This window comes from Fistularia commersonii, chromosome 19 (genome assembly GCF_037954325.1).
Source record: "Fistularia commersonii isolate RoL2024-O1a breed Wild chromosome 19, RoL_Fcom_v1.0, whole genome shotgun sequence".
In the NCBI taxonomy this organism is placed as follows: domain Eukaryota; kingdom Metazoa; phylum Chordata; class Actinopteri; order Syngnathiformes; family Fistulariidae; genus Fistularia; species Fistularia commersonii.
Window position 1 is genome coordinate 7,982,823 of NC_141302.1, and position 16,289 is coordinate 7,999,111.

Here is a 16,289-nt window from a genome sequence, read left to right on the forward strand (position 1 = left end):
GGAGAATGGGTCACTTTAGACACGTTCAAGTTGGGCAAACTACATGAAGGACAGACTTCCAGCCTCTAAACACCTGGGACCATGGTGAACGATGTGTGTGTTGTGTTTGTGTGTGCCTTTTAGAGAGTGTGCCTACCGTGCAGGGATAAGATTGATGAGGCTCGGCCTGGGGAGGTGAGACGTGGAGATTAGTACAGGAGTGATGGTTTAACAGTGGCAGGAAGCCCAGAACAACAGGAGCCCATTGGTCTGAAGGGGTTATCTAACACACCAGAGACAGTAGAGGCAAAGAAAGAGTGAGATGAGACCTGGAATGGATAAAAATGATGACAAGATTTGGACAAAGACACAGAGAGGGAGGATAAAACAAATTTAGCGTTTCAAGTGTGAAAATTGGTTTGAAGGTTTATGCAACTTATTTTTTTATTTATTTATTTTTTATAAATACTAACAGAGGAAAAAACTTGGACTCATGACAAAACTTCTAACATCTCTCTGTTATACCTATTATATACCTATTTCAGAGATAATAATGGAGCGATATGGTAGCCTCTCAGGCGTACTACACATGATTGAGCTGGAAAAAGGCAAGACAGGCCTGGGCCTAAGTCTAGCAGGGAACAGGGATTGTTCCCGCATGAGTGTGTTCGTTGCAGAAATAGACCCAATAGGAGCTGCCGGAATAGACGGACGCATGATGGTCGGGGATGAGCTGCTCGAGGTAAGAGATGATGCTCTGAATATGCTTTACGAAGAAATAACAGGAATTCAAATTTTTAGTTGTTACTCATTTTTTGAAGTCATGTAATACCATTTCAGATCAATGGACATGTGCTTTACGGCTACAGTCATCAGAATGCATCTTCTATCATCAAAAGTTCTCCTTCCAAAGTCAAAATCGTCTTCATCAGGTATAACTTTTTTTTTTTTTCGAAAAGAGATTTTCCAGTAGCAACTCAGATGTATCAATTAGAGACAATGCTCATCTTGCGACAGAGTCCTCTGTAATGCTACACAAAATCCAATAGAGGGAGTTATTGTAGTTCAACTAAGGAGGAATTTACAGCAAAAAATACATTTCAATATATATATATATATATATATATATATATATATATATATATATATATATATATATGACTTATTACATCTTTTTTTGATTGAAAAAATGTTTGAATATCAGTCATGTCTGCCAGTTACCAAAAGTTGATTCTAAATCTGTGAATGGAGTGCGCCAAATCATCCATCTCATTTTGCTAAGAGAAAATATAAGTTAATTCCTATCATTGTACACATTGGTGACTACCCTGAAAAACAATCACTTGTAACATATTGAACATATTTCGTCCTGTTTCAGGTAATATTTTTTATGTCTCACTGTTGTTTCATGAGTAGTTTTTAACAAACTAACTGCAAAAGCAAGCACCTCTAAACATTTAAAAGCACTTGATGGTGTTGGTTTGTAGCATGCCAATATCATGGCGTCTTATATTAACCCAGAGGGTTAGGTGCTGTAATAGAGGCATTGATGTTACCATCAGTGCCTCTATTACCGCACCTAACCCTCTGTAGAACTCATATCCCCTCCTTGACCCAGTGAAAAAGACATGATCAGAAAACATAATTCATGGTTCCACTGTCAGTAAGCAGAGAAGAGATAATGTACATGAGTTATACCTCTTTGAAACAGGGACACAGAGGTACTAGACCAGATGGCTGTGAGTCCTGTGAAGGAGAATGAGGGAGACTCAGTGGAGCCCCACAGCGAGGTACAGACATTCCTATATGCTCAGTGACACATGAACAAGTGCACAAACAGCTTTATATGACACATATAACAAAGAATGTATTGAATGCAAATCATGAAGATACACATGTAATTGACAGTTTTGACAGTTCAGTTCTTCCCCTTTAGTTTCCCAACTCTATTCATGGTCATGAATTATTTTCATGAATGTTTCCTCAGTCAAAGTGTGTGGTCTTCAAGGTTCTTGAACTCCCATAATAGCTTGAAACTTCCTGTACTGCTTGAAAATCCACCAAAAGTGGCATAGATGTCTGCATACATGCACAAATTCACACACACACACAGAGCACTGTCTGACAAGTGGTACTTACTTAAGCTGAAGCAATTACTGCCATATCAACAGTTACTTGCTTTCCTACAGCAAGAAATTATCACTGCAGACGGGGACACTGAGACTTCAAAATACATGTACCACATCACAAAGGCAAAGGTGAGATACACAGGAATCACTACACATTCCCAGCAATTTCACAGGCTGTCCAGTTCTCTTCTACCCCGTGCCCAGTTCTCTCTTATACCATTGGAAAGCTGACTATAACGCAGGAGGTTCAAACCAAAAAGTCTGACTGAAAAATGAGGAGATGAAGGATACATGGGCACTCAAGTCTGACAAGCTGTCATGACAGAAAAGAGCAGTGCCAAATAAACAGAACAATAAACAGAGCAGTGCCAAATAAAATGATGCAATAATCAAACCAATGAGTGTATAATGAGTATATGAATAGGAACAGTTTGAATTAAACAATGGCCCAGTTGGCCCAGTTGAAATGACAAAACTAAGTATTTCACCTGTACTTTTGTTTTGTTTTTTCTAGCCAGGTGGAGGGTCAATTTTATTTTACAGTAGTTATTTTTTGCAACTCAACCACAGATGCACTGAAGCATATTACTTTGGTGGGAGGTCTCATAGCTTTTTTTCATTAGACATGCCTCTTCTGTTCTTTTTGCACAATACATTGTATTTCGTTGATCTTCGTTGAATTTTGGGCACAGCGGTGCCATCAGAAGATATACTAAGACATCTAAAAGTGGAACTTGAAAAATCTGCATAATTGGAAAGCATGCCTTATCTGATTTATTTGAACTGTTCTTTAAACAGATGGAGACTGTGTGAAACACAGCAAGAGTGAGCGTGAAGGAGAAAAGTGGGAACATAGCCCTGCTTGAAAAGCACCTGGTTGTGATTCCCAGTCTGGGACTACCCATATGGTGCATGAGGCAACAGGGATGACAGTGTAAATGCAGCAGCATCTGGGCTGCTCAGTGATAGGCATACTCAATGTCCCAAAAGTCTGCTCTCGGAACAAAAGATCAGAGGTGGAAAGAATGCAGGGTGTAAATGTTGGAGCTAATTATCTTTTATGGAGGTAACTGTTATCGGTTTTGTTTTTGGAAGCTTGAGGGAACTCATTTATTGACCATGTATCAAAGCTGTGATGCTGATGGGAAGGTGTATTTTGCAGTCTCTCTTTAGACCCTTTCAAGGGTCAGGCAGTAAATAATGCACAAATTTCTCCCAACAGGAGGATGGTGATTTTTGCATCCTTTTTGATGAGGGTAACACTGAATGTCAGATTGAGATTCAGACTACGTATGAATTGAAAGAACTCAATGAAGAAGTAAGTATTGGGGGTTGGAAAAACAATGACGAAATTGAATATTTATGAATGATTTTATGTTTGCTAATTGTATTATTCTAACTAATGTTTGAAATATTTGGAGCATGCTTGTAACTTCAACATTGCCCTCAGATTTTCTAAACTGACGTAAACATGATAATATTTAAAGTGTAACAATCCTCATGTCATAGTAGATTTATTACCACATAATTAATGTGGTAATAAAGACCAATTGATGTAAATTTATTTTTTACGACTGCAGTTATACTCAGAATCCAGACATTGCATCAAGGTTGAAGTGCTTGGGGGCTTTTGGTGTTTAGGGGCTGTGAAAGTGCTGTCAATATACCTAAATGGCTGCACAAACTCTGCATATACACCAACAGGAAGGCTGTTTAAAACCAGGCGAAAATCTTTTTGCTGTGAATGGGGAGTCTATGCTGGGCTACTCTGTTGAAAAGGTAAATCTGTGTTAATTTAAAAAAGATAAATAAATAGATAAATCATAATAATTATTTCAAGTTGCCTTTAAAAAAGTTAAGCTTGCCACCTCTCTGATGTGGTGTTATTAGTCTATAGCGTTATCATAGTTAATTTGATAAATATGTAGATGTTCAATTATTTATACACTTGTCTTTTAGGTCAAGTATCTACTGATTAGACCCAAAGGTCCATTAAAGCTGAACTTCTCTACAAATTAAATACCCCTTTCTTCTCCTTATTTCCTAAGTCATCCAGTCAGGAGCTGGGTAACTCTGATATTGTCCAAATAAGCCTTCCCAGCATGCATAGTGCCGCTACGGCTATGACCACCACCACAAATCAAACAGAGGAAGAGGCAGTCACAAGTGAGTCTCACAAGTCTTGCAGACTTGTGGTTAGCTGCAAGTGCTGCAATTCTTCCTTTTAATTTACAGTGCTTGATCAAAGTTTCTGCCTTCTTATGTTGTACAATAATTAAGGGAAGATAATTAAAAGTCAGCAAACCTTGTTTTGTTCCACTTCTTTTCTGTTTTTAGGTCAGAGTCGCTCATCCACCCCTTCCACTTTGGCCTCCGACCCAGCAACCTGTCCCATTATTCCGGGCTGTGAGACCACGATCGACATTTCCAAAGGCCGAACTGGCCTAGGCCTCAGCATCGTTGGGGGTTGTGACACCCTGTTGGTAGGTTTGTAGGAGACAAAAAGAAAAAATCAAGACAGATCTAGTGATGCTTTATTTATTGAAATCACCATCAATCTGACTTGAAGGGAATAAATAAACACGTGGCTAACATTAAATGATCCCATTTGGTCTACATAATGCGATTTTTTTAACATTTTTGTCAAACCTCCACAAAGTTTTTCAAGAACTAGTTTTAATTTGACAAAGTTAAAATCTACCGCTATTGCCCCCACTTAAGTTATAGGGTCTGATAGAAAGTTTTGACACTACCTGTAACCAGAACCCCATTTAGGTTAAGAGCGTCACATGACAATTAAGTGACATTATAGTTGATGCTGCAAAGCCATGAAAAAGTTACAGTATATGTCTAACGCACAAGTGGTATAACATATTCTACAAGGAGAGATTCAGTAATGTAATCAACAACATTTTGAAAAAGTCAACTTTCTTGAAAAACAACCCCACTGCTAATTACTCAAATTACCACCCACTAAGCCGCCCTCTTCAAATTGTTGGTGGTATAACCCAGGACTGAAATAGCTATGGTGGCTCAGGAATGTAGGAACTGATGTTGTCACAGCCTTTCTCCTCCTCCTGCCCTTGCCGTCCTTTCCATCGCCCATCTATTCTGTCTGCTCAGTCAGGCTTGGCCGAGCAGCTTTTTGTCTTGCCTCAACCACTGCAGACAATATCCAGCTCTGGAATGTAACCTCTGAACCCCAAATGATACTTACACTGGAACGCAGAGAACCACCCTGAAAGCCATGAACATAAACACTTAACAAAATGAGATATCCAAAATGCATAGGATTAGTATGTTCCTTCGTATTTTCCCTATGTCATTTCCACTGAAAAAAAATGGTTTTTCTCACTTAAACATTCAACTTCTCATACTCAAACACACAAGTGCACAAAAAATGTATACATACACACATATGTGTGTGTGTATATATACATATAAACACATATGTTTTTTTTTTCCTTCCATGCCAGGGTGGCATCATTATCCATGAGGTGTATGAAGAGGGAGCTGCTTCAAAAGACGGCAGGCTTTGGGCGGGAGACCAGATACTTGAGGTGAGGCTTAATACCTAAAACATATAAATGAAGAGAGACTGAAGGTGTCAGACATGCCAGAGGAGTTTCAGCATGGAAGCTAGGGGTTTCAATCAAGGATCCCAATCTTGGATACTACAAAGCAAAGAGCTATATATATTTATATATACTCTCTCAAATATGAGTCTCATGATGAGTGGCAATCAGATCTAACTAATTTTTCTGCTGCTAAGACAGCGTTCTGGAAAATCAAGTATCAAGGAAGGTGTGCACCATGATGTCTTAAGTAACCTGGCTCAACTTGGATTCGCCCTTTATATGACCCCATGCATTGTTACAGAGTGAGGGCAGGGGTGGAGCGCACACACGCAGACACACACATCTTAAGCCCGATGACTAAATTGCCCTCTACTATTCATTTCTGGACCCAGGACTTTGAAAACAGGGGTCATTGAAGCAAAGAACCATTAGCTGCTTTGGAGAGAAAAAAATACTTTTTTTTTTCCTTGTCTACGGTAAAAGCTAATGAGGTATTTCCTCTCTTTGTGTTTAAATGTTGACATCAGTAATAAAATGAACAGCTGAATGTCTCACAAATTTTCTGGAAAGGATAATTTGCCTTTGATTTTTATGTTATTATCCACTCTAGATGTCACAACAGATTGTGCTTCTGAAGTGAATATTTTGTTACTTCAGTGAAAGGGTAATTAATTCTAGATTTAAGTAGTTTTGTTTGTTTTTTTTCCAAAGCTCTCCAAAGTCAATCCACCTTCTATTAGATAGTTGTCATTTCTAATAGGAAGTGAAAAGCAGTGTCATTACTTAAACTTGTTTGGCTTCACTGGCATGAATCCCCAAAGAATATAGTATCTCAGTGCTGTAACTTAACACCATGGCGCATATTAAAACTTAAAAAAAAAAAAAAGCAAGATTTGCGTGTGACGCGATGGAGTAGTAGATCTCAAAATAGCACTGATATGTAATTGTACTCCGGCCTTCTCAGTCCACTACACTGATGTTTTGCTGTCATTGTTGTATCATATAAAGAGAAAAACTGAATTAACCCTTTAATTTCGCTGTAAATTGATATGGAAAGTACATCACCAAACAAGTGGTTAATGATGGTTGATATGTATAAAATATTTTAAGCTCACTTTTCGCAGGTGAATGGCATTGACTTGCGTTCCGCCAGTCACGATGAAGCCATCAATGTACTGAGACAGACCCCACAGAGGGCTCGGCTGACTGTCTACAGGGATGAGGCTCAGTATAAGGAAGAAGACCTTTGGGACTCCTTCACTGTGGAGCTGCACAAGAAACATGGCCAGGGCCTCGGTCTGAGCATTGTAGGGAGGAGGTAACTGTTTCAATATTATTATTTGTATTACTCCCTCACCAAACTACCTCTTAAGCATCTGTAAACAAATATGCGAGTCTAGTTTGAACAAACAGTAAGGTGATGCTTTCAAATTTACCTCATCATTTGTGTGCTTTTTTTAAAATCTCAAGTTATAAAATACTTGGAAAGTTGTTAGAATCATATATACAGTCATGGCCAAGTTTTGAGAATGACACAACCATAGAAACATCTGGCAAACACCTAAAAAACCTGAAGGAACAGACTTTGTGAATGTGTCATTCTCAAAACTTTTGGCCATGACTGCACTAAAATGTTGATCTAAGGGAACAAGTAAAACAGCAGCAGACTCAATATGTATGTCAAATGTGAAAGCGCTTGTTATTTTGCATTAAAATGTAATGTCTTTGATGGGCATGTTAAAGAAACACATAACAGTTTAAATGAGCGCTTTCCACATAATTACTTTCATTCCTTCTTGGAGTTTTCTAAACAAGTATCATAAGCCGCATAAAACCGCTTTTAACATATAGGGTTGTTTTAGGGCATTGGAATTTAATGTATCTGGGAACTAGGGAAATTAAGAGAAAAATCAGACCAGATGTTAAAAAAAAAAAAAAATCACAAATTTTAATTTGACATTAATTGTATCAGTAAGCATTTACTATCATATGTTTTACTTTAATAGAGGTTATGTGCACAATACAGCTAATTATTCAAACATAGACTTAACAGCTAATACAGAATGCCCGCTATTTTTTGTGAAAGAATGTACTTTGATGATAAATGTACTCCCTTTTCCAATGCAGATCACGGGATCAGAGGTAAATCATTATTAAAAGAATAACAACTTTGACATAATCTAGTTTTCATAGATATAGAGAGGATAGTATCATGCAAGTATAGCACCTTCAATAGCAAATAGCGCCTCCTTATTCCTCTACATATCTGGGTTATCATGGAGAGCTATAGTCCCATATGTCATGTAGCATGAAGTTTAAAGGATGATAATTAATAAAATATTTCAATTGGTATTATCCAATTTGCTCATCAGTCTTGATTGTTATTGCTGCTTAGTCCAGATTTGTTTTGTGTATTGAAAAATAAATAATAAAGTCATAATAGCTGTAACTAGCTGTCAACTTTTGAAAATTAATGCTGTTTGAAATGCTGAATGCTGGTGCTAATTTCGAGTACTTAGCAGTCCATCATTTTTACAATCATATTGCTGTGTGAAACTTATTTCAGAAAAAATAAAAAAATCATGCAGGCATTGGGTAAATGACATAACTTTTTGACAATTTATCATCTAGTATATTCTCTAAATTCCCATCTCTGAACAGATATGGTATTTATTCCTTACTTTGTAGTTAAAGCATCATTGGATTATAGACATATCTTTATAAAAAATGTATTGCTATTACATTGGTAAATATTCCCTCATCATCTGTCCCTGTAAATCTTGTAAAAGGGAACAATACAGCACCTATATTCTTCAGAAGGTCTTAAAGGTGAAAAGGTCTTGATAAAACCAAAAATGTGGCATATTTATAGGACACTGCACATGGGGATAAATGGTTTGCTCACTGATATGACTTCAGTATTAACCTTGAGGAGTTGGTGATAAATGTGAATATGCACATATTCATTGCCAATAATGTCTGGATTCATTCAAGTAAACAAAAGCAGAGGAGCGATTACATTAGATGAACTCAGCATTTCATGTAACCTCAAGGCAGTACTGCAGCATACAAAGCCCATATTTTGAAAAAAAGGTTTGATAGCAGTGGATGGATCAAGTTTTAATCTAATTGTACATGTGTTTCTGCTTCCTTAATGGAAAAAAAACACCTAAAATGTTCAAAAGGATGGAAAAGGGAATAACAAAACATGAACTCCAAAACCCCTGCCTGAAATGTAGATCACAAGCTAGCAGTTAGTGGTGAGGAGCGCTGACAGCCAAGTATCTCTGGCGCTAGTGATTGACTGGGAACGAATTGCCTTGACTCGCTGCCTGCTTGTATTTGTATTTCTTCACATTGAGACTAGCACTTTACATCTACACAGACCATCCAAAGAGATGTCCCTTTGGAAAAGGTCATCAGTGAAGTTGTATTTGGAGTCTTTGCTGCACAGCAAGCACAATTGGTCTAAATCTGACTATTAAAATCTGATCGTTGGAATTTTAATTTTTATCTGCAGTTTTCCATGTAATTAATATAACTATAAGGCTGGGCAATATGTCAATATATCGCATTTCATCCATTTTTACAGCTAATTCTTGAAATTATGATACATCATTTACTTTGAAATTTCCCAGCCGTGAGCCGATTAAAGGAATATTTTATTGGATTCTATTCTTAATTCAGTCAGATTAATGCCAAGGAAATATAATTACATTAAAAATATATAATTACATTATGTAATTTTTCTGTGTTTTTCTTTTAACTCACTTGCTTATTTTTTAAATGATGAGACAATGCCCTGAGTAAAAAATTTTATCGAAAAACAAAAAAGTAAACTTTACAATGAAATTGCTTAAAAATTATCAAGATACTGCCATAGATAATGCAACTGAAAAAAATAATTAAAAATAAAAATTGAAATTACACCTCTGCTTATGCTGGTAACACAGCATTCGTAATAAGTTAATCACTGTTTTATAGTGATATATATCCTTTAAATGACTATTATGCCCTTTATTTAACAAAGAATTATGTCCAAGATTTTGTTTTTTTTTTTGAAATTTAATTAAAGTATTTTTAATCCAGTCACTAAAAGACGCCTTGTTCTTTGCTCCCAAATCCAAAAAGTCAACTGTAAGCACATCCTGGATACCAGATGGAAAAGAAATCTATTGAAGCCACAGTTGGAGGGAAAGTCTTTGCAAGTCAGCTTTTTCCCAGCAAATATAAGCCACATTGATGCATTGATGGAGGGTTTCCTTGGAAAAATGTGCAATGGCTCTATCAATGGGGTGCAGCTCCTTTTCAGCACCGGAATTTATGAGTACGATTAAAGTCAGCTTGTATGATAGAGTTACAGTGTAACCCTAATATTACCAGAGAATATTGTATAGTCTTAAAATGTTGCTGTGTTAACTGTTTGTTTCACACTTATTTGTCCGCCTCTCTCACAGAAATGACACAGGAGTGTTTGTGTCTGACATAGTGAAAGGAGGTCTGGCGGACACTGATGGTCGATTGATGCAGGGTGACCAGATCCTCTCAGTCAATGGGGAGGACGTCAGGACGGCCACTCAAGAGGCCGTGGCGGCTTTATTAAAGGTAAATATGAGAGGACATTCAATAATTGTCACAAAATAGCTTTGGTGGAAACCAATTGTTGTCATCGGACTTTGCTAACTGTACTCAGCTCCATTTCATATGTTATTTTTTCAGTGCTGTGTTGGGCCTATCACCATGGAAGTTGGGAGGTTTAAAGCTGGTCCCTTTCACTCAGAAAGAAGGCTGTCTCAAAGTAGTCAGGTAAATCTGTGTTAATTTCACATCGTGTAGTATTGCAAGAAAAAGTCTTATATTTACTAACAGCTGAATTTGTTTCCTTCAGTTAAGTGAAGCCGGCAACTCCAAGATGGCCCCTCAGTCATGTTCAGAATCTGGAAACATCCCCAGTGACCCTGACAAACTGAATAGTAGCCAGCAATGTGAGTTTCTTAAGAGTCCATGTAGCGTAGAGAGAAGAAACATGTCAATTAAGAGATAAGACCGCCAAACATTTTTGTGCTTGCTCCTTCACAGCTCCGGATCATCACGACACAAGAACAGTGGAGTTCACGAAGGGTCCCACTGATTCTCTGGGTATTAGCATAGCAGGCGGAGTTGGCAGTCCACTAGGTGACATACCCATCTTTATCGCCATGATGAATCCTCTTGGTCTGGCAGCTCAGACTCAAAAGCTCAAAGTAAGGACTTGCGATCTTCTTTCTTAAAATCGCCTTAATTTTAGTCACCTTTCTGCTTTGGGACTTTACATGAAAATAATGCTAATGTGAATTGCAAAGATGTCTTTTTAGATTCAACACTAAACTGATCCTCATAGACTTGATATTTAAACTAGAGGACCATTTACCATCTTCATGTTGCCACTGATCTGAAAATGAAGATGAAAATATAGCTTAGCTGAGTTGAAATAAGTTTAATTGTTTTCCTCCCTGGCGTGAACCTCAATTATTTACAGAAACTGCATTCCACACACAGCTGGAATATCTCGTATCCTTATTTAGTCAAGAGCCTACAGACTTAGCAGCCTAATGACCTTAGCAGTTAAATGGTAGACCAGCCAACAATCGTGGCTGTGTGTGACACAGACAGGAGGAGTGCAAAGAGCCTGATGTGGATAATAAATCTCCCACTCCTGAATTCAAATCATTTATCTTACAAAAGGGCTCATTGAATAGAATAAGGGGATTCTTGAATGGTACATTCATGCTGCTGTATCTTTTTGGCCGAATGAGAGATGAAAAGGTTGCACAATGAAATTACTCAACAGAACAAGCAGAGTTTTGCCTTTGTATGTAACAGCAAAACAAATGTGTTATCGTATCCAAACAAATGTCTTAAACTTTAATCACTCCCTAAAACTTAAAATAATAATTGGTTCTTCTTCATCTGAAACATCTAAAGTGTGTCATTTTAATCGTTTCCACTATTTTTAAACAATTTTATTGAGATGCCAATGTGTTATATTCATAAAACTAAACAGCTATGCAAAAAAACTCATCCACTTCTAAAGTGTTGCATTTTTCTCTCAAATTTCCTCCTCAAAATACCAAAACACAACTTTGTTCTATGATGTATAATGTGTATATTCTCAAAAGCTTTAAAAACATTCTCTCACTTTTGTAGATTGGAGACCGGATTGTCAGCATCTGTGGAACCTCTGCTGATGGGATGAGCCACTCGCAAGCTGTTTCTCTATTGAAAAATGCCACAGGCACCATACAGCTACAGGTCTTACAGCACACACACACACACACACACACACACACACACACACACACACACACACACACACACACACACACACCATCACCTGTAGAAAGATGATCTGCTGGTGAACTGGTCCTCTATTGTTTACTTTGTCTGCCAGCTGAAAAGAACAATTGAAGGTTATAAGCTTTAGACCATAAAACATCTCCCTCATTCAATGCTACCACCATAAAGAATCTTTATCTGGACAATAAATCAGTGTATGATTCCATGTGTATGCACCTTTAGGTAGTTGCAGGTGGCGACACCACTGTGACAGGGCCCTCTCAAGAGCAGGGAGCTGAAGGTCTCCCACCCAGCTGCATCTTCCAGGATGATCTCAGGTATCTCAAAAGCAAAATATTGTGATTTAGCTTGAAAAATATCCAAAATGAAGGGGATCTCATCTATTAGAGAGCTTTGTCTGTACAAAAGAAAAAGCCATAAAGATAAAAAGATCAAACATTTGATATTTAAAACCTCACACACACACTTACATAAACCTACTGAAGCAAGCAGGAGCAGAGCAGCAAGTGATTAATTCATGCATTTTCTGTCATTGAAGGGGGTGGAAGTGGCATGAACTCTCTTAATAGTTCCAAAACACCTCTCCTATTTTTTTCACATTTGAATTCCTAAATGCATTTTTTCATTGTCACCCTTGTCAAAGAACATTGCGTTCAGACTCAGAATGAATGAGGAACTCTGTTAAAATAGATACTCAGTAGTATTATGGTAGATGAGCTCAAGTAACAAACAATTGGAAGCATTTAATTGTCATTTTTAACATGTTTAAGAAATGAATGACAATTTTAAAATATCCTATCACAGTGAAAATGTAAGCAAAAATTGCACTGTATATTTAATTCTGTTATAAGTCTTACTGTCTGTCCTTCAGCCCACCTCAGTATAAAGCCATCACTCTTGACAGAGGACCGGATGGATTGGGTTTCAGTATAGTTGGAGGGTACGGCAGCCCCCATGGAGACTTACCCATTTATGTTAAAACTGTTTTTGGAAAGGTATGTGACAATTGTTTCTTTTTTTTTTCTTAGAGATATTTTTCAATCATAATCCAAATTATGTGTGTGTAGGGTGCAGCAGCAGAAGATGGGCGTCTGAAGCGGGGAGACCAGATTATGGCTGTTAACGGGCAGACACTGGAGGGTGTTACACATGAAGAGGCTGTCGGAATCCTTAAGAGAACCAAAGGAACTGTCACACTTACTGTGTTGTCATAGAGAAATATGCGATATCTCTCCACTTCTTTAATTTCGTAACCACTATGACTTCACATTGCACAAAAAGCTGTCCATTGCTTCAGGAGTGTATGCTCACATCTGATCATGAAGCAAATTATCACACCATATAACTTTTGCACTCAGATCCATGTAAGACAAGTTTTTCACTATCTTATTTAAATTACCGGTAGTCATGAACCGAAATTATTTTCCATGCAGCAGGACTTTTGATCATGACTTTTGTAGATGTCAAAGAAAGAGAAACATAACACCTTTTACATTTCATGGCATAATTTGAGATATGTGTTGGACTGGAAACGTTTAGAGAGAAATCCTCAATTAACATTACCATGTCTGCAGAGACGATGCCACCAATGGAAGGTCCCTCCTTTTCAGAGGGTCTACTTGCAGGGGTGACCTCTTCTAAATTCAGAACATGAAAATGCACTTCAGGCAGACAGCAGATTAGCAGGATTAAGCAAATGGCAAAATTAGCAGATAAAAGCATTACTTCTCATTTTCTTGCACTATTGGCAATTTCTCATACTTTGATTTTCTGGGCTGATGCTTCTGTTACTGGTGTTAATTTATCATAAAGCCACAGCAGTTTATGCAAAAAAGAAATGCAGCATTATGAAGTGCGTAAGGCTTGTACTGAAGTAATACACATTGTTAAGATGTATCCCAGTGGAACGATATGAAGTCCTTGAGGTCTTGGTTCATAAAGCAGGAAGTGTAGTTTGGGTACACACTTTAATAGATTCAGAATTATATGTACATGTATTACTGTGACCTTTCACTGAAATATAGGGCTGCTGAAGCGGATTTATAAAAGACATGACAGTATTGTTTTTTAAGTATTAATATTCACTTCATGTAAGTGAACAAAAAGTACTTTAATGAAGATACTTTGATGATTGTTCGATGGATCGGAGTTCATTTTCACCTCATTCTTTTACCAGAACAGTCCTGTTATTCCTGTAGTCGATATCTATATCTTGTTTTCTAGTTTCTACGAATGTTCTGTTCCTGTGGCTCTCGTTCTGTCCCAGCATTGATTATTCACACTGAAATAAAAAGTGACCTTTGGATTATATCTATGTCCTTGTGCTACCGGAGTGCTTTTTTTTCCTCTCTTTAAAAAAAATAAAATAAAAAAAACAGAAATAGAATAATTGAAACAATTAAATAGGTCACATTTATTGAGTATAATGAACTACATGGACATTTTCAAAGTTTTACAGCCAGTAGAGGTGGTGACAGTTCATTGTGGAGGCTTGCATTCAGCCCTTTCCCATCGATCAGTTTACTGCTAGGGACATAAAACCCTTAAACTTAAGGTAGGGGTCATGTTTCAATAAATGTTTTAAGTCAGATGTTGAAACATTGCATCAAAGTTCATGAATTATTAATCATAGATGCAGTGGAATGAGCATCTCGGCGTAAGGCCAAGTGGAACATTTTCTGTTCCTGTTTTAAGAAAATCTCACATATATAATTTATCATCACTTGAGACCTCATGAAAGTCAAGGCATTGAGGTTCCCCATTAGAATATGTAATACAGTCTGTGACAACAATAGTCCATCTTGTTCAGCTCATGAATCTGAGTTGTCAAGCTCACTTGAAATAAGTTTATTGCACGGGTCCTGACAATTTTTTACAGGTAGCCCTCATGACCCATTTCTAAAATGGTCCATTTCAGAAAAGAAATTTAGTTTTTATGCCTTTATAGTGTAACACAATAGGTAAAATCAAAAGCAAGTTTTAAAATCTATGTCTCTTTCCCTGAAGAAGTGTGTCTTGTCTGATGGGACAGAGTCCAAAAAAGGTGGAAAACACAGTTATAATGTTTGCCCAAACAAACATTTATCAAATTTTAACATCTTAAAAAAAAAAAACTGAAACAGGTCTCCATGATCTGCATTGATGTTCAAAACAATGTTTGACAATTTGAAGCATATTTTACCAAGTATCCGTATCATCAAGTCTCCAGAACTTGAGTTTGTGACTTATCCTTAAATTTTTGGGTTCTTATATCAAATTTCTGAAAAAAACTAGCAGCACATCATCCCAATATTCAAAGAGTTCTGTCACATAAACCTGAATAAAACTTGGTCAGCATTCTGAAAATGTGGAAGCTTGGGCTAATTTTCATGCTTCCTGTTGCTTGGGTGTTTTTTTTTTCATAGTTACCTTTTAGCTTGATTGAAGACTAAAGAAAGATATTGTAAAATAAAGAAAAGTGAGGCAAGAATCCAAAGCAAAACTTAGAATTTAAAATGAAGGTTAAACTAAATTAACATGCAAGAGGAGAATTAGTTTAACAGCCTGAAATTAATTCCCCATTGTAGGAATGAAGCTGATTGGTTGGACAAACCTGGGATACATCATGCTGACAAGGGCTGATGAACAGACACACATGAAGTTAATAAGGGGAAATCATACAGCAGCTGGTTGGTGGCACGTTGATGGGAAAACGGGCAATATGAGGTGAGGAAAAATTTAGGCAACAGTTAATTCACAGAAAAAAACACAGAGGACAACACTTAAAAAAGAGCATAAATACAGAGTTCGCTAAACTAAACCTGAGAACATCACTGAAACACAAAAACAGAAAATTCTTCAACTATCTAACTGAATGACAAAAATCAATGGAACAGAAAAGAAATATGTGGTTCCATTCTGAAAGCCAGAGGAGGCACAGTGGCCTAAAACATTACAAATTATTAGGCAGAATTTTACAGACTCTGTTCTTTCCTTTCGAACTTGTTTTTCCCCTTCGAAAGCAACATAAGGAAAATCGATACCTTCTGGGCAAATAACAGAATCACTTGTCAAATTTTGACTGCCGCCTGATCTCTCATTTTCCATTATTCCCCATTGTACAAAGGGTGGGCAAACTACGGCCCGCGGGTCACATCCGGCCCATTGGCCTTTTAATGCGGCCCGCCAAAGATTGGTGCAGAATAAATTCTTGATGTGAATGATTGAATGATTGGATCAATGAATGTGGAAGCTCAAAGAGGAGATCATTTCATTTTTGGAGCTACTT

The 16,289-nt window shown here is 37.3% G+C and overlaps 1 protein-coding gene across 17 annotated transcripts in view; it reads left to right on the plus strand.

Annotated features, from left to right (window-relative positions):
• Nucleotides 1-14,335, plus strand: part of mpdz (multiple PDZ domain crumbs cell polarity complex component) — a 44,880-nt gene extending 30,545 nt beyond the window's left edge. For 11 of the 17 annotated variants that reach the window (XM_086165823.1, XM_086165829.1, XM_086165830.1 and 8 more), the window contains 19 exons: nucleotides 525-721; nucleotides 820-911; nucleotides 1,691-1,769; nucleotides 2,169-2,237; nucleotides 3,331-3,426; nucleotides 3,813-3,887; nucleotides 4,157-4,274; nucleotides 4,446-4,591; nucleotides 5,585-5,668; nucleotides 6,811-7,004; nucleotides 7,814-7,828; nucleotides 10,144-10,291; nucleotides 10,406-10,492; nucleotides 10,575-10,671; nucleotides 10,766-10,929; nucleotides 11,873-11,977; nucleotides 12,245-12,339; nucleotides 12,894-13,017; nucleotides 13,090-14,335. In XM_086165823.1, coding sequence (XP_086021949.1) covers nucleotides 525-721; nucleotides 820-911; nucleotides 1,691-1,769; nucleotides 2,169-2,237; nucleotides 3,331-3,426; nucleotides 3,813-3,887; nucleotides 4,157-4,274; nucleotides 4,446-4,591; nucleotides 5,585-5,668; nucleotides 6,811-7,004; nucleotides 7,814-7,828; nucleotides 10,144-10,291; nucleotides 10,406-10,492; nucleotides 10,575-10,671; nucleotides 10,766-10,929; nucleotides 11,873-11,977; nucleotides 12,245-12,339; nucleotides 12,894-13,017; nucleotides 13,090-13,236 — 2,132 coding nt within the window. In that variant the 3' untranslated portion in view covers nucleotides 13,237-14,335. Of the gene's footprint in view, nucleotides 1-524; nucleotides 722-819; nucleotides 912-1,690; nucleotides 1,770-2,168; nucleotides 2,238-3,330; nucleotides 3,427-3,812; nucleotides 3,888-4,156; nucleotides 4,275-4,445; nucleotides 4,592-5,584; nucleotides 5,669-6,810; nucleotides 7,005-7,813; nucleotides 7,829-10,143; nucleotides 10,292-10,405; nucleotides 10,493-10,574; nucleotides 10,672-10,765; nucleotides 10,930-11,872; nucleotides 11,978-12,244; nucleotides 12,340-12,893; nucleotides 13,018-13,089 lie in introns of those variants that run through there. The other 6 variants (XM_086165825.1, XM_086165837.1, XM_086165834.1 and 3 more) reach the window with 3 other exon arrangements.
• The last annotated feature ends 1,954 nt before the right edge of the window (nucleotides 14,336-16,289 follow it).